Below are 17,858 nucleotides of genomic sequence, written 5' to 3' on the forward strand. Positions count from 1 at the left end.
TGTGGGGTCAGTGTGGGCCCAGTCAGCTTGATGCCGGGCTGAGAAGGTAGGCACGGGGTAGAGAAAGCTCACGGGATCTCTTACAGGCCCCAAGGCCCCCAGAAGATGGTGCCCAATGCTTTCTCAGAGGGCAGAGGCTGAGGCACCAACTGACAGCAGCCAAACACATGCCATCCCGTCTCAAAGCCCCAGTTTCCCCAACTGTAAACCAAGCCAGGCCACTGAGTCCTGACACTCACTCCGTGGGGATTTATGGGAAGAAAGGCAGTTCTGGCGGGAACCCCAGGCTCTCCTGGGTGGCTGAGCCTCCAGCAGGGTATGGGAGAAAGGGTCACACCCAGCCAATTCTCAGTCCTCCACCTCTGTAGGGCAGGGTTGGCCCCGGACACCAAGGTGCCAACCCCAGAGAAGGAGTGTCTGGCTCAAGCATCAGAACCCCCCAAAAGTCAAGAGCCTCCTCCCGAGCCAACCAAGCCACCTGCTCCAGCCAGCTCCACACATGCCCCCCCCCACCCAGGGGGACCCAACAAGTTCCTGAGACAGGTGCACCACCAGCCCTGTTTTATGCACAGATCTTTCCAGGAAAAGCTAGCAGGGCAGTGCTGACAGGGGACCCAGTCCACATCCTCAGGGCTTCCTTACCAAGCCCTTCTAAGAGTCAGAGCTCTTTTTATTTTTCCCCAGGAAAAATTTTTTTTTTTTTTTTTTTTTGCAAAAACACCTCCTCAATAAACAACATGTAAACAGAAACAGCTGCTTCAGGCTCCACAAATGTCTCATTGTGTCTTCAAGGGCTTGTCCGTGGCAGGCAGTGGGGAGGGCTGGCAGGGGCCATTTTCCTCCTCCTCTGGGGAGCCCTGGGGGTAGACCACGAAACACAGCTCCTGGCCCCAGCGTGTTACTGACTCTGAGGACAGACAGACAGACCAACACATGGACGCTGGAGTCTGACCCCGTAGGACAGGGGTCCTCAGGGAGCTGCTCTCTGTGCACGGGACCCGGACACTTGAGCCACACCATGGGCAGACGTCTGGTGGTGGCTGGGCCCCGTGTGGCCACCTCGGCTGCCGGGAGATCCCCGCTTTAGGGCAAAGCCCAGAGAGGGTCCTATCTCCAGGCCCCGCCCCCTCGGGGAGCTGCCCAGCTCACCTGTGAGTCTGTGCACACACTTTGGTTTGCTTCTCCAGAACGCTCCCAGGAAGAAGATGGGCACCCCTGTCAGGATGATGATAACGCCTACCCCACACACCATGGGCTCCGAGATGAAGCTGAAGACCAGCAGGAATGCCCAGAAGACCAAGTACGCCACGGGGACGAGGAGGTTCACCTGGGGGACAGCAAGCAGCAGTGCAGGACACCACCCCCCCAGCTCTCCTGCCCACCCCCCAACCCTGGGGGTCTCGGGCCATTTCCTGGGAGCTGAGACCTGAGGAGCCCAGTTGGCCCAACTGTTGAGGGTCTGTCAACTTCAGCGGCTCTGAGCTCCCCACCGCGACTGTATGTGGACTGGCCGCTCGCACTTGGCTGGAGGTGAATGATTTTCAGTGTTCCACATTTCAGGCATTGAGCACTTACTTCTCCAGCTCAAGGATTGATATGCAAATGGGAGGACTTTCCTTTTAGCTCGCTTTCGGGGCTTCTGTTTTGTGTGGGCTCGTGGAATCCTCTGTGACCGTGTCTTAACCTTATTTTCCTGTCCATGAAGTGGGAGTATTCACAGCACCAACCTCATAGGGCTGCTTAAGGACTGAAGACGCCAGTGCACACAGGGCCCCAGGCAGGGCTGGGCACATGGCAAAGCCTGGCCTCCCCATTGCTGCCATCGCTGCCCCCGGAGGTGGCCCTGACCACTTCCGGCATGTGAGCCAGCCAGTCCTTCCCCGGCCTCACCTTGATGGGCCTGTGGAGCGCTGGCCGCCTCCAGCGCAGCACGAGCAGGCCCAGGATGGTGACGCCGTAGCAGAGGTAGTTGATGAAGGACACGTAGTTGATGAGCGTGTACGTGTCTCCCACGAGCATGATGACCGCCGTGGCCCCACACTGGGAGAGGACCGGGCTGAGGTCTGGCTCCCACCTGCCTCCTGTCAGCCCAGGAGGGGCCCTGGGCCGGCCAGCTCAGGCCAGGACGTCGGTGAGCCCGGCCCTCCCCTCCCACAGGGCCAGGCCTCACCCCCTGCCACCACCCAGGCTGCTGCGTGGCCCTGGCTCCCTGCCCTGCCAGCCTGGTCCCCCAACTTACACAGACGAGGAGGGCAGGAATAGGGGTGCAGCGTCTGACATGGATCATGGCTAGCAGGCTGGGCAGGTGCCCCTCTCGGGCTCCAGAGAAGCACAGTCTGGGGGATGGGGGCAGATGGGTGGGGGCCATGAGCCTGGCCCAGGGCCTCCCTGCCAGCCAGATCCCGACCTCAGCTCTGGACCTGATAGCTCTCTTGAGCTGTCACCTCTGACCGCCTGCTCCAGCAGCCCCACTGGGCAGTTTTTCCCCTCATCCAGCCTGCCTCCCTCCTGCTTCCTGTTCCTCAGAAGTGGGATCAGATCTCTGTTCCCCGAGAGTTCCTTGTCCCACCTTCAGGTGGGCTCAACCAGGCGGGATTTCCCTTCCCCCAGCACTGCTCCCGTGCACCAGGGCGGCGGCCTGGCCTCACCCTGACCACTCTCCCTCCAGCCCGGTCACCTGGAGGAGGTGAACAGGTAGCCATTGATCCCTCCGAAAGTGGAAAGTGCCACGGAGACGGGCATGACCCAAGAAAAGTAGCCCAGCAGCTTCTCCCCGAAGGTCTGGGTGGGCACAGAAGAGAAGCAGAGCGTGAGGCGGGGCGGGGGCCGGACAGGAGCCAGGGACCAGGCGGGGGCCCCCACTCACCACCGCCACGGCATTGGAGGCCAGCAGCTCCTGGGGGGACATGGCGGTGAAGTAGGCGACGTTGGTGAAGGTGTACACGAAGGTCACCAGGGGGATGGAGATGAAGATGGCACGAGGTAGGTTCCTGGGGACAGTGGTGGAGCGTGTCAGCATTGGTCCTTGGGGGGCTGGGGTGGGGCCTCAGGGAGGTAATGGGGCTTTGAACCCATCTCCAGGGCAGGGGAGAGGACAGCCCTGCAATCCGTCAGTCTGTCTCCCCACTACTCCGCAGCCCAGCCTTGGCACAGCCTGGTAGGAGGAGGAGTCACTAATATCCTGGGGGAGGGGGCAGATCTAATGTCTGCACGTGAAAAGAATGTTGCATACAGCCAAATCAGCTTTGAAGATCCTCAGAGTGTCCTTAGAGCTCAGTCCACACAGGCCAGGGTCCCCAGGGACTCCCATCGGCACCCCTCACCCCCAGCCCCAGCTGTAACTGTTCACCGTCAGGGTCCCAGCTGAGCCTCAGACAGAGCCATTGGCTTCTTTTCTAGGGACCATGTTGTGTGCACATGTGTAATTTTTTGGCCAACCACATAGCTGGATCCGTTTACAGGGAGACAATGAGACTCAGTGTTTCCGAGACCCAGAGAGGGGCCGTGACTCATCCACAACCATACAGAGCAGGGTCAGGCTGGAACACGGGCCTCCTGGCTGCCTTTCCAGAGCCGCTCGTGGGGATCAGCAGCGCAGCCAGGCCATAGGTGACCACAGGCCTGGGCGGGGAGGCCGCCTCTCCCACCCCTTCCCAGGGCTGGGCCAATGCCCCACTTACTTTCGAGGGTCCACCAGCTCCTCTGTGACATAGTTGAGGAAGTTCCAGCCGCTGAAGGCGAAGGAGCCCTGGAGGAAGGCCAGGGCCAGGTGGCCCACGGACGGCGTCATCCAGAAGTCGAAGGCGTTGCTGGGCCTCAGCTCCTCAAAGTGTCCTGGGGGGTCCGGAGGCCAAGGGTCAGCATCGTCTCCCCGGCCCTGCACCCAGCCCCATGCCCGGCCCTACCTTGGAAGATCTGGACAAAGCCCACGCCAATGATGAGTGAGAGGGCCAGCAGCTTCCCGCCGGTGAACACATCCTGTATGCGCGTGGCCCAGCGCACGCTCGAGCTGTTCACCCACGTCAAGAGCACTGCGGGAGAAGGACAGGAGGGCAGGTGGGTGAGCAGGCACCCGAGGCCAAGCCCCTCATGGTGGGCCATGGCCAAGTCCAGCCCCGGCTGCAGGACGGGGTGTCTCATGCAGCAGCCAGAGTGCCAGAAGCCCACCCCCTGAGGCCAGCTTCACGGGGGTCTGGCAGCTGGAGGGATACCCGCTCCCAAAGTCCTCCCACAGGGGACTTCCCCGGTGGTCCAGTGGTTAAGACTCTGCCTTCCAATGCAGGGGGTGTGGGTTCGATCCCTGGGTAGGGAGCTAGGATCCCACAAGCCTCCAGGCCCAAAAGCCAAAGCATAAAACAGAAACAATATTGCAACAAATTCAACAAAGACTTTAAAAATGGTCCACATTGGGAAAAAAAAAAAAAAAGACCCCCAAGTCCTCCTCTGCAGGGCGGGTCCTGGGGACAGAGGCCCCGCCCACCCCCACGACTGGGCACTCACTCAGGCAAGCCATGGAGAGCACGCGGGAGGCGGCGGCCGGCGGGATGCAGTTGGGGAACACGGGCTGCAGCACGTAGTTGGAGAAGGTCATGGAGATGACGGCCAGGCTCGTGGGGTACATGATGAGCACGGCGCTCCAGAGCAGCAGGAAGCTGGAATGAGCCAGGGCCCGAGTGGGGCGGGCCTCCCGGGACCCTCCGGGCCAAGTGGGCCCAGGTGTGGGGAGCAGGGCTGCACCCTGAGCCCTGGTACCCAGGCTGCTGTGGGCGCCCAGAGGCTGGCTTCAGTCCAGGGAGGCAGGGCCCACCTTGTCGAGGTCTCTGCTCTACTGATAAATTGTTTCAACAGAGATAGCTGTTCAGCACACACTGCTATGGGCTGTCTCTGGGCAGGTGTGGAGAGAGACCAGGGAACCCACCCCTTTTCTAAAGAAAAGGTCCTCGGCCCCAGGCTGTTCCTGAGCTGGGCTGGGCTCTCCTGGGACCTCCAGTCCTGGCTCCAGAAGTAGTCCCCAGCAGAGCCCTGTGGCTACAGATGGCTGACTCTGAGCTGTGAGCCCCGAGGGACCAGACCTTGCAAAGCACCCTGGTAGGGTGGGAAGGATTCAGGTCCCCTCTGCCCGAAACTCCCTCTGCAGGGTGTCCACGTGGGAGTGAGGTCTGACCTGTTCCTGGGGGCTCTGGCTGCACCCAGGGCACCACCTGTCCGTGGGGGTGGTGCTGGCCGCCTGTCCACCCCACCTTGAAGGTGGGCACTGCCTTATCCAAGGGTACCAGTGGCCTCTGGGGCACCAAGCTCAGTGGCTTCCTCTCGGTCCTGGCCTTTGCTCTGTAGCCCTGCTTCCATGCTCCTCGCTGTACACATTCCCCCCTGCCCCACTCCTTTCACTTCTGGGACATCCTAGCACCCTGGCCCCCCTCTCATACTGGGTGTTCCCCTCTCCCCACCCACACACCCACTCAGTGTTATGTGTCCCTGGGGTGGGGGTTGGGCCCTCCTCTCCCATCTTCTCAAGTATTCCAGCCACACAGCATGATTCTTCTGCTTTCATGGGTCCCAGGCCCCTTTGAGGATCCCCTCCCCAGAGAAGAACACCCCCAGACACACCCAGAGGAGTGTGCACGCTCTGCCACACTCCATCCTCTTAAAGGCCCCTGACCGCATTGCTCAGAACCACCCTTTAAATTCTTCAGCCTAGACTTCTCTGTGCTCCAGATACCCCACCCAAGGCCTGACTGAGCATCTCCTGGGTGTGCCAAAGACCTCACCCAAGTGACAAACCCCAGCCTGAAATCTACCCCTCCTGATCAGGAACCCCCATCAGTGGAGTCTTGCTAAAGCCCTCCCTCATGCCACACCGGCCACCACGTCCCCACAATTTGGACTCCTTAATGGTTCTGGAATCTTCCTGGACCTTTGTTCAGGCCCTCAGCGTGGCTCAGCTAGATGGAGCTTGGGTTCCCTTCCACCCACAGGCTGCCCAGTCCCCGCCAAGCCCAGGCCACCACCCTCTGTACGTGCACCCTATCCTTCCTCACTGGTCAGCCAAAAAACCCCCACCTGCCCCTTCAAGCCTCAGCGCAAAAGTGTTTTCTCTGGCAGCCTTCTCCGGGTGGTAGGCAGCTATTTTCTTGGCTACTGGGCAGCTACCTCTTACACTTTCAGAGCAAGGCTCCTCCTGGTCCTGATCACATCAGAGGAGTTTCCCTTCTGTACTGTAAGCAACCTGACGACTGGGCCGGACCCTTTTATCACTGCATCCCGGCCCTCAGCAAGCAGCAGGTGCTTAGCTAACATTCACGGTGATTAAAGGAACACTAGAAGTTATTTAAAGGAAAGCTCTTGCAGAGCGTTAATAGGAATGTCATGCCCTTCATTGCTTGCCTGGATGCTGACAACATCTAGAAGTTTCCATAGTAAGGACTTTCTCACCTGTAAACACCTGGGAGGGAGGTGAGGCTTATTTAAAAGGTAGCACAGAGAGGTCAGGGGCCAGCTAGTGTCTGGCTGGAGTGCCATGGGCGTTGGTCCCACACACCCTGGCCTTAGAAGGCCATCCAACACTCCCTCCTTCCCTCCACCCATCAGGCCATCGGTTCTGGAGAGGCTGTCCCCACCCCCAGCTGCTAGAGCCACACACTTACCCAGCCAGGCCCCCAAAGATCTCAGTGACATAGGCGTAGTCCCCACCAGACTTGGGGATGGCCACTCCCAGCTCCGCGTAGCAGAGTGAGCCCAGGGCAGTGATGCCTCCACCCAGGACCCAGACGAAGAGGGCCAGACCCACAGAGCCAGAGTGCTCTAGGACCCCTTTGGGGGAGATGAAGATGCCCGAGCCAATGATGTTTCCTGCAGTGGGGAAAGGTAGGGAGGCATCAGGTCTGGGTGCCCCCAGCAGGCCAGCCTCTCTGTGCAGCTCTAGATGCTGCAGTGAGGAGGGGAGCTTGGGCTGCTCCCTGGAGGGGGGCCTGGAGGCATGTGGACGCCCACGGGCCCCTCAGACCCTGCAAGCCCCACTCTGGCCACCTCATTTCCCCTCCCCAGCCCCTGACATGCACAGTGACACCTTTGTCTGTCCAGACAGGCTCCCTGCCAGAGATGAGTCCTGTTCCAAATTCCTCTGCCTCTCACTCCCATGAGGTGGGCCAAGCCCAAGCAGTGGCAGCCACTCCAGTGCCTCCCCACAGGGCCCAAGTGCAGCCCCTCAACCCTGGCCAAGGCCTCCAGGCTTGTCAGCCTCCAGCCACCTCCTTCCTCCCGGCCTGCTGGCAGAGCCGGTCACTTAAAGCAAGACCTTGACCATGACACTGTTGCCACTTTCTATTGGCCGAGATCCAAACTCACAGTGTCTTGGGGACGGCACCTCCCCCAGGAAGCCCTCCTTGACCAGCTGGCAAGGCTCCTCCTCCCACTTCACAGCCCCAGACCCTGCTCCATACTCTCTTTATCTTCCATCTCCTGTTTCCCTGTTAGAGAGCCCTTTGCCTGCTGGGCTCCTCCCTGACCTAGGACACAGACTGCAGACACAGATTCAGAAGAGATCTGGTTTCCTGGTGTTCTTAAAATGGTTCAGCTTCTGGGCAAAGGGCAGTGGGGTGAGGGAGAGGACCTGGTACATTTTCAGGGATGAGGTGGACGGTGGCAGGCTGGCAGGACTCGGTTGGCTCAGCCTGGGGTCTGGGCACAGATGCCTCCCCCTTGGGAACAGCCACTGTTGCAAACAGGAGTTACTGCTCAAATCCCAGGACCACAGTGGGAAATCCTGGCGGGGGCTCAGAAAGCCAGGAATCTCTCCTAGCTCAGGTCACCTCTCGAGTCCTGCCTGCACAACAGGGCTATAGTGAGGATTCAGTGAAGTACTGTATGGGAAGCCTCAGCTCATTCACCGCTGCATCCAGATGTTCTTTGCATCTTCGGGTGATTCTGTGTGTACTGTTGGAAACCTCACCTAGGGCCTCCAGCACATAGTAGGTGGTCAATACACATCTGTTGCGCAAACTACGGGATGAGTGAATGAATGGCCTGAGGTCCTAAATGGCACCCGTGCCCCGATGTGAGGGACCAGTGTTCTCATCTGTGAAGTGGGTGCAGCTGTCTCCACTCGGCCCTCCCAGCAGGAGACTCTGGGCAGGAACAGAGGGGTTGGCTGGCCTTCTAGGTTTGGGTGCCAGTGGAATCTGGCAGGTCATGGGTCACAGAAAGCCTGGCCTGCCCCTGGACTGACTCTTGAGTCTTGGAAGGATGGGCACTGGTCAGAGTGGGACTCTCTGTTGACTCGTGGGGTCTGGGAGCAGAACAATGGGAGACCCTCAGAGAGCCAAGCTGCAGGCTGCAGAGCAGGCTTCCAGAATGAGCAAAATGCTGAGTGCCCACTTAACCCTGAGCTCCCTGGCAGTTAGGGCAAAGAGGATAATGCACTGGGTGACCTGGGCCTCATCCTCTGTGCTAATGAATCCAGTCATATCACTGGTGATGTACAGTGGGGCCTGCCCAAGAGGAGATAACCCCAGAACCCACAGGGCATGGACTTCCCTGGTGGCTCAGCTGCTAAAGAACCCGCACACCAATGCAGGAGACACAGGTTCAATGCCTGGGTCAGGAAAATCCCCTGGAGCCAGAAATGGCAACCCACTCCAGTATTCTTGCCTGAGAAATCCCACGGACAGAGGAGCCTGGTGGGCTATAGTCCAAGGGGTTGCAAAGAGTCGAACACGACTGAGCACACAAGCGCATACACACCCACAGGCCACATGAATAAAAAAGTCGCACTGCTGGGACCTGGGCCTCAACCCCTCCACAAATGGCCCCATCTGCTAGGGCCCAGGTGGGGAGCACAGGACCAAGAGGGCAGAGTCTGCCGGCTCCACCTGCAGGGCCCACAGGCAGGTCTGGATGAGGACACAGCTGGGGCCGCCCATCTGCATGGACTCCCTGTTCACAGTCCTACCCCACCCCCACCCAGTCGACACAGATTTCCAGTCTGGATGGCCACGATGCCCTGCTTGGCTTTCCAGTCACATCCCAGGAGCCCTAAACACATCCAGATAAGGAGGAAAGAATTTCTGTCTCCCAGCCTCCCCCCAGGTAGGCTGTGTCCTCAGCTTGCTTCTAGGGGGAGACGGGCCACCTGCTTCATCCACTGTGGGGCCCGGGGCCTCGGTGGGCTCTTGGGTTTCTAAAGGGTCTTTGAGTTCACTCTGTCCAGTAGTAGAGCCTCTGTTCTCAGGACCTGGTGGAGCAGGATTTGCCAAAAGCCAGGGAGGTTGGAAGCCAGCGGGGGTTGGGTGGCCTTGGAAGGAGCTGGGTGCATCCAGAGCCCTGAGCCACGCGCCCCCCCCACCCTACTGTGGGCCGCCCCCCCCCCCCCACCCTGTACAATTCAGCCTGACAGGGCCCCACCAGGGTAGCCCTCGGGGAAGCCACACCTGGCACCTCGTCTCCCAAGGCTGGGATCTGAAAGGGACATATCACTAGTCATTGCCCACTGGTTGGAGACTTGGATGCTGGGAACTGGGGGATGGGCCGGGGGTGGAGACTGCTATTGTTTTAGACACGTGGCCTCAGGCTACAGTGCAGGACTTCTCCCCACATGGCTCAAAGGGACACGTGTGCCAGCAGGTGTCTCTGAGGTCTTTGGGGGCCTCTTCCTCCAGGCCTGGACATCCTCCAGCCTCTGCCCTGGGTCTGCGCTGGAAGATGGCAGAAAACCCCATCAAGGTCCACTGGCTGCTCTTGGTACCATGTGGGTGGGATGGGGCTATGCAAGGAGCAAAAAGGCTAGGTGAGGGGCAGAGGACAAGGAGGGATGTTGCTGAGGTGGCCGCCTACAGCAGTGGATGTTTAGGGGTGTGGAGAAGGGACCACAGAGCCATAAGGGATGCCTGCCTATCGCTCCTGGTGGTGGAGGGTCCAGGCCTCCCTTCTCAGCGCCCATGTTCAGGCCCGGCAGAATCAGCTCTGCCAGATTTAGTGAACAGCAGTGGACAAGTCTGGGCTTCCCTGGTAGCTCAGCTGGTCAAGAATCCACCTGAAGTGCAGGAGACCCTGGTTCAATTCCTGGGTCGGAAAGAGACCCTGGAGAAGGGATGGGCTACCCATCCCAGTATTCCTGGGCTTCCCTGGTGGCTCCGATGGTAAAGAATCTGCCTGCAGTGCTGAAGACCTGGGTTCAATCCCTGGGTTGGGAAGATCCCCTGGAGGAGGGCATGGCAACCCACTCTAGTATTCTTGCCTGGAGAATCCCCATGGACGGAGGAGCTTGGTAGGGTACAGTCCATGGGGTTGCAAAGAGTTGGACGTGACTAAGTGACCAAGCACAGTGGACAAGTCCATCCTTTGGGGGATCCTGCTCTGGAGGAAGCAGAGGAAGGGCAGGGACCATGGAAGGTGGGATGGGCTGGGAGATACTGCTGAGCACCTGGTCAGGTGTCTCAGTAGGCTGGAGGAATGTGTGTTCCGAGGCCTCCATATTCCTGTCCACCCAATGGGACAGCTGCTCTGTCGTCCTCGCAGGTCCTCGGCGGGGCCAGAGCTCCCAGGAGGGTGGTGAGGATGAGTCCCCCCAACCAGGGGGCCCCCCTCCAGTATCCTCTCGGCCCTCTTCCCTCAGCCCGAGCTGGGTGGTTTTTATCACATTAAGATGTTTGGCCTGATGGGGCTTACCCAGCTCCGTGGAGGAACGAAGAAAGGGCCATTGTTCCCCTGGCTGCTGCAGTGCGTGCTGACCTATTTCTGGGAGGCAGTGGCCGACTATGGAGGTCGCCAGGGTAGACCACGAAGGTCGTGCCGGTGGAAGGGGCTGGCTGCCCCGGGTGTGTGTGGGGGTAATGTGCAGAGTCTGATTCAGGGAGGGGTCGGGGCGGTCCTGTCACCACCACCCCCATCCCTGAACAGGAGTCAGCTGTGTGACTCAGGCCTGTGCTGCCCCCTTTAAGCCTCAGGTTCCCCTTCTGCCCGGAAGGGCCATGGGACTCGGGGGGCAGCAGAGGGCTGGGGCAACCCTGACTTTGGCAGAGGTACTGCTGGGCAGGATGGATATGTCCTGCCAGCTGCCAGAGGAAACACGGTCTGCTCAGGGCCCTCTGTCCTATCCCGTGGCAGGTCTCTTCCCAGCTCACTGGCCTCCAAGAAGCAATGTCACCTCCAGGAAGCCCTCCCTGATCTCCCACCATGATCTCTATAATAGGGCCCCTCCTCCTCTCCCATGGTACCTGGAGGATGGCTAGGAAGTGATTACCTTTATTTGCCATCCTGGGTGGACCTTGCATTCCCAGAGGGCAGGGACTATGCCCTGACCTGCTGAGATGAGGAGTTTGAGCCCCCTAAAAGGACAGGGGACCCCTAGGGCCTAGATCCTCTTACACATGCCTGCCTTTTCAGTGAGCATGGCTATGACGTGGCCTCCTCCTGCCACACTGGCCTGCTGGCCTGACAGAGAACAGCTCCTGGACTCCTGGGCCCTGTCAGGGACTGGCCATGGGCCAGGCCTCCTTCCCTTGCACTGGGCAATGAGTCCCAGCACCTCCCCATTAGGATGTGACCCATGAGATTTCCAGGGAAGAACTCAAAATTCCTGCTGGTAAGTCCCAAGTGTCCTGAGACCGTGGGCAGGGCCAATGACTAGTTGAGAACCCCTAAATCTGAATTCAAACCCTGGATCCCTCATGGTGGGGGGCTGTGGACAAGGTGCTTCACTCTCTGAACCTTCTTATCTGTAAGATGGGGAGATGAGGGAGTGATGTGGGTCTGTACTCATCCTGTCTGCTACCTCAGAGGTCCTGGGAAGTGTTTATGGGTAGTCCCTATTGCTGTCTACTTTGGAGACATCCAGCCACCCAAGCTGACCTATGGAGACCTGAGCCCCTTGGGACCTCAACACTGTGGGGTCAGCAGCCAGAGCCCTGCTTTGGGGGCCTTGCTATTGCTCTGGGTGAAGCCTCTGCCTCCCAGTGTCCTGGTGGTGAGCACATGTCAGGCACCCCTCTGGGGGACACAAGTGCCCGCTGAAGTCGTGGCAGAACTCCAGGGAGGTGAGTGGGGACATTTCCAAGACATGCCTGAAAGTGCCAATCGGCCAGTGTGTACCACCAGACTGACCCACTTTCCTTTTGAGAGAGTGATGAGCAGAAGGACAGAACTCTCTTCCCTGGACCTACTCACCTCACAGTCTTCCCAGATCAATGAATGGCAAACCAGGCCCCCAGCTGCTCAGGCTCCAGTTCGCTATCACCTAGACTCTACTTGGCCACATCTTTCATCCAGTTCATCACAAGTCCTTTGGCTCAATCTTCCAGACATGCCCAGGACTGAACCTCCTCTCAGCACCTCCATTAGCATCACCCCGCTGTCTGCCACCATTATTTCTTACCCGGGTGACTCCTGACTGGGCTTCCGGCTTCAGCCCCTGTTGCCCGCAGCCTCTCCCCCACAGTAAGCCCCAGGCCATGTCATGCCATGCCATCCTGTTCCATTCCATCCTACTCCACCCCACGCCATCCCTCTTCTGCTCAAAGCCCTCCTCGGGCTCCCATCTGACAAAGAAAAAGAGGCAAGGTCCTTACTGTGGCTGCAAGACCCACACAGACTGGACCCCATCCCATGCCTGACTCATCACCCATCTACAAACCTCTCTCTATCATCTTCTCACCTTAGCGCTTAATCATGACCCGGTCATCTAAACATTCAGCTGGTTTATCTTATTTGCTCTTCGACTTCCCATGCTGGAACGTCAGCTCCAGGAGGACAGGGATTTGTCTGTCTTGTTCCCTGTTGTGTCTCCAGCACCCAGAACAGAGCCCTGCACTGTTTGGTACCTAACTGTTGAATAGATGCATGAAGATGACCAGTGCTGGCCAGCCCCACCCTTGTGGCTGGAGTTGCCTCAGCCCCCAAGGGTGATCGAGAGCACACCAACAGCATCTGACCCAGGCCTGGTGGCAGCCTCAGGTCCCTACTTCCCTCATCTGTAAATTGGGGCTATGGTGAAGCAAAGACAGGCTGGTGGGTGAGGGTTCTGAAGAGGGGTATCCTGAGCAGCCCAGAATCTCCAGCCCTGGAGACAATGGAGGGACCTGGCCACAGCTGGGTGCATAGGTACTGGCTCCTAAGGAGATGGGGTTCACAAAGGAGACCCCAGAGCCCCAGAACACACTTGAGCCTGATCCACAAACATAGGCTGGATATTTGGGTCAAAGGGAGACAGTGGAGGCCAGGACAGCCTGGTCAGCAGACACAGGTGATTCTCAGTCTGCTGAACCTGGGCACAGTCCCTCCTTGGGCATGAATTGGGGAGGTAGCTGTTTGTGGTCCCTGAGTCAGGACAAGGGATCCTGTACATACAGCCTTGGGTGGGGGTGAGGAGTCACAGAAGATTTCTCTGTCCACCTGTTTGTCTATTTATAGTAGAGTGAGGAGTTCAGTAAATCTTGGTTGGATGAGCTCCCAGCTTAATCCTCAACCTTCCCCTATCGTGAGCTCTGAATCTGGCTCTGATTTTGCCCTGCACCAGAGCAGTGTGAAGAAGCACGCTGGATTGGGAGAGGAGTCCAATTCTGGTTCCAAATATCAAGTCCACCCCTTGCAGCAGCATCATTTAACTTTCAATAGCAGTTTCTATATCTATAAAGTGGTATGAAAATTCCCATCTTGCAAGGTGGGCAATCACATGAGATAAAGGGAGACTGTGTTTTCATAATGTAGCCAGGCGTATTTTTCTGAATAGACAGATGTAGTGATGTCTTGCACAGCTCCGGCCCCAGAGGACTCTTTTTCCTCCAGGCTGGCTCATTCCCCTCCAGCTGTGCTTGCTTCAGTGGTCCTAAGTACGTTTTAGGTGGAGTCTTTTTCAAGCCCAAAGCCCTACTTAGCCTGAGGTAGGGGCTGCAAGGGGAGAGAATTACAGGATCTTCTGGGAGAGTATTTGGAAGTTTTGGAGATAAGAAGAGTAGCTGCTAACAAACAAGAAAAATTATGAAGAAGGCTATAAAGTTCTCAAGACTTTTTAGGCTAAAATAGGACACTTTGAAGATATTTTTTACTCTGGCCAGGCTCTCCAGAGCAGGAAAGTGGGATAAGATGTGGGAGATGCGGCCCCTGGAACAGTGAAGAGGGGGACCTTCAGGGTGTCAGGTGGGAGATGGTGGTGCAGTGATTCAGGCCATACCTGCCTCGTCTGTCACCTTCTGGAACATTCTCCCCTTGTCTGATTTCTGCCCAGGCTAGCCTCCCGCCTGCTGAAACCCTTCAAAACTCCCCAAGTAGGGTTATAGGACCACCCCTGAGTGTCCTGGGCTGCAGTCAGATCATTTGGGCTCTGTTTTTGAGTCTGCCACCCTTGGCTAAGTCACTCCTAAAGCCCAGCTCAGTCTTCAAGGCCTCACGCCAAGGGAACAGTGGCCCTGGAACAGCAAAAATGGCATGAGAGGTGGGGAAGCTGGGAGGGCAGAGTTGTGCTGCACAGAAAAACTCCTGCTGAGTTAGCCTCATCTGCTCCCACCATCACCACCAGGGCCCTCTCAGGAGGCGAGATGAGCCAGCAGCCTCTGCTGGACTTAGGGGAGCGGGGATGGGATATGGGGATAAGGCAGAGTAGGTCTATGCTCGAGGATGCTGGGTTTAGCTGAGGCAGCCCAGGAAAAATCACGTCTCTCTCTGCCCCTTCTGGGCACTGTAGCTGGTCAGCCTCTGGACTCCCTGGTCCACCCACGATGTGTGGGCTTCCTCTTTCTGGGGGCACAGCTCCTGGAGAGGGTGTGGGTCAGGGCAAAGCTCTAGCCAGTACTCTGACTGAATCCCTGGAAGGAGACTGTCCTCCCAGCAGACGGGCAGGGGCACTCGAGGTCAAGAAGGGCTCCAGACCAGATCAGGATCAGCTCCTAGAAGATGCCTTTCCAGGTGCAAGGGGGTGAGACAGAGGGGTACCTGTACAGGGGCTGTGTCCTGGGGCAACCCTCAGTGTGAGTGTGGGGGTTGACCAAGAGCTAGACCCCAGCCTTGGCCCAGGAGCTCCAGTGTGGGGGGTGGGGGTGGGCCAGCGGAGGAGGAAGTGAAGACCCCAGACTGTCCTCCTGAGCCCCCAACTTTTTCCATCTCCAGGGATCCGAGGATGAACAAGCAGCTCCCACTGACTGGGGATGGGAAGCATGAGAAGGTGATAAAGAAAGAGCAGTCAAAGTCCACTCCATTCATCCTTCCAGCCCTTGTCTCCTGGGACACTGGAGGTGGAACAGACTCCTCCCACAGGGCTGTCTGGGGCACCTTGTGTGGACACAGGCACAGGTCTGGGTTGGCCAGTTCCTGAGGTGTCAGTTTCATGACTTGGGACAGCAGGGAAATCCCACCACTGTTTTCACTGGGCCCTGAGCCCTCTGCCTACCCAGAAATCCCCATATGTGGGCAGGATGTGTGCACTCATTCTCAGGTGGGGAAGCTGGGCCAGAGAGGATGCGAGTGGGGTCCCACCCCAGGAAGCCTTTCTGCAGGCGGGGTCTGCCCACCCCAACTCAGCCGCCCCATCACTGCTGCTCCGCCCCCCTGCGCCAGGGTCCAGCTGGCAATCTTGGCACTAATTACATTCTCGGAACCCATTTCCACTCTGGGCTGGTTCTACCTGTCCAGGCTACCCACAGTCCCTCCTGCTTTGGAAGAATAAATCATTCACACGCTATGGCACCTGGACCCTGCACACCGTAGGAACTCTGCTTGAGCCACAAGATCCAGAACTGGGAGGCCTTAGCAGTAGGCCAGCTTACAGTGTCTGCTCACTTGGCAAGGCTCCTGCACTCAAGGCAGGACCACATGTTAGAGATGATAAGACTGAGGGAAACTGCCCTGCAGAAGTTTAAAGAAATAAGGACAGCAGGAGGATTCCAGCGGTGGATGGGACCTGCACCTCGTTCGAGCGCAGAAGTCCGGGGCACTTGGGAACTCTGCGGCTGCTGTGTGAAGGGAGACGCCGCATGTGCCGCGGGCGTGCATCCTTCATCCATGGTCCACCGTCTCGGACCGCTAGGCGCACCCGGAGAGGGGTGCTCCTTGTTCCAAGCCGCTGTCCGCCTCAGGCCTCACCGCCCCAGGCACCCGCCCGCTCCGGTCCCGCTCACCGATGATGATGGTACAGGCGCTCACCAGCCCGATCTCCTTCTTGAGCGCCACCCGCTCCGAGGCGCCGGGGCCGGGACCCCGGCCGGGGGAGGGCGAGGGCGCAGGGCCCGGGTTCCCGCGCCCGCTCGGCTGCTGCGTGTGGCCGGCCATGTCGCTGTCCCGCCGCGTCCCCGCTCCCCGCACTGTCCCGTCGGTCCGACCGGCCGCCTGTCAGTCCGGCTGTCGGTGCGCGCCGCCCTCTCAGCCGGGACAGCGCCCACAGGCGGGCGCATGCGCGGGCGCGGGGCCCGGGCCCTGAGCCCCGGCGGCGGGGGCCAGGGAGGGGCGGAAGGAAGACCGGCCGGCAGCCCCCTCCCCCACCTTCCTTAAAGGGAACTCTCCCCCCCCTCCCCGTGGCTCTCCCTTTCCCAACCCAGGCCTGGAAAGAAGGAAAGGACTTGGGGCAGACTTAGGAAGAACTTCCCAGACCCAAGAAGGCTTAAGAAGTGGGTCCTCCCGCTGCCTGAGTTACAACCATTCCTGGGGTGGGGGTAGGGGGGCAGGGCTCAAAGGCAGGACTGTCCCTGCCCTCAAGGAGACTGAAGAAAGCTGGTGAATATCATAGCCGTCTATGTGCTGAGATCCACTGTGCGCCAGCGCTGTCGGACCCCTTAAATCCTAGCTCGGGTCCGTAGAGCGCGAGTGCCAGGAGAGGGATGGAGGTTGGGCCCCTTCTCCGGGTGGACGCTGAGCTCCCGGGATAGTAAAGGGAGCTGACCGAGTGGCTTGCGAGGCGCAAACCCTTTCCCATGCCGCCTTGGCCGCCTTGGCCTCCAGACAGACGCTGGGTGGAGGGTGTAGGAGCTACAGTTCTCCGAGGGGTATAGGTTGTGTCCGGGATCCCCTCGAAGGGGTCAGGAGACCCTAAGGCCACGCCATCAAAAGTCTGGGGAGATGGGGTCGGGGTGAAGACTTTGGAGCCCTCAACGGCCATCAGAGGGGACCCAGTGCCTCGTGGGGAGCCTGGAAGGGCTTCGGCTCAAAACCCCACCTTCCCTCGCTCTCCGCCCAGCCCGGCTCTGCGCTGAGCCTGGCAGGTTCTACCCGCAGACGCCTGGCCACAGGTGAGAATTCGGGCTCGGTGCACCAGAACTCGGGTCTCTGGCGAAGGCCCCGCGCAGTCCAGCCCACACCAGGAGACGAGGCCACCTCAACTGCCCCGGAGACGCGGAGAGGGGGGCCCTGGCCTCTGGGGTCACAGGCGGGGGTCGGGTGTGCAGGGCCCAAGGGAGGTTGCCGCCGCCTCCTCCTCCCGGAAGCCGTCAGGACTGCGTAGCCCGGCCCGGCGGAGCAGACACGAGGAGGGCCGCGTCGGGGGCCACCAGGGCGGCGGGAGGGGAGAGTCTGGCACGGTGCGGCCGGCGGCGGAACAGCCTTTGTCCCTTCCTGGCGGCCGCCGCGACGCGCTGTCCCCTGAATGTGGATGAGCCGCGCCGGGCGACCCGTGTTCCCCCCGCCCGCGGCCTCCGACGGGCGGACGGGGGTGGGGCGGGGTCTGGGCCCCGTGCTGGGCTGCGCGCGGAGCGTCGAGCTGCCAGCGTGGCGGTGCTCCGAGGTTGCAGGCGAGGGGGACCTTCGAAGCTGGGGGTGGGGACCTAGGAGTAGGCGTGGGACGACCCTGGCGGGACGCGGTGGGGGAGGCCGCCCGGCGGGGCTTCAGCCCTCGCGCTCCCGTCGGAGTCCCGCATTCTTGGCGCCCTCCGCCTCCCGCCCCAGAG

General features: G+C 59.6%; 1 protein-coding gene across 3 annotated transcripts; it reads right to left on the reverse strand.

The window, feature by feature from the left end:
• Window positions 1–251: 251 nt before the first annotated feature.
• SLC7A10 (solute carrier family 7 member 10) lies at window positions 252–16,482 on the reverse strand. 3 transcript variants are annotated; one of them, XM_024977914.2, is made up of 11 exons: window positions 16,101–16,482; window positions 6,645–6,849; window positions 4,501–4,652; window positions 3,906–4,031; window positions 3,681–3,834; window positions 2,867–2,990; window positions 2,678–2,781; window positions 2,240–2,336; window positions 1,891–2,040; window positions 1,150–1,327; window positions 253–907 (listed from the first exon to the last, which is right to left on the reverse strand). In XM_024977914.2, exons 1-11 carry the CDS (start codon window positions 16,249–16,251, stop codon window positions 777–779), a joined length of 1,572 nt encoding a protein of 523 aa, XP_024833682.1. In that variant the 5' UTR covers window positions 16,252–16,482; the 3' UTR covers window positions 253–776. The 3 variants fall into 3 exon arrangements, with proteins under 3 accessions (XP_024833684.1, XP_024833682.1, NP_001098459.1); XM_024977916.2 differs by lacking the exon at window positions 1,891–2,040 and having other exon boundaries at window positions 252–907; NM_001104989.1 differs by lacking the exon at window positions 2,240–2,336 and having other exon boundaries at window positions 691–907; window positions 16,101–16,344.
• Between the last annotated feature and the right edge of the window lie 1,376 nt (window positions 16,483–17,858).

Source organism: Bos taurus, chromosome 18 (genome assembly GCF_002263795.3).
Source record: "Bos taurus isolate L1 Dominette 01449 registration number 42190680 breed Hereford chromosome 18, ARS-UCD2.0, whole genome shotgun sequence".
Taxonomy (NCBI): Eukaryota; Metazoa; Chordata; class Mammalia; order Artiodactyla; family Bovidae; genus Bos; species Bos taurus.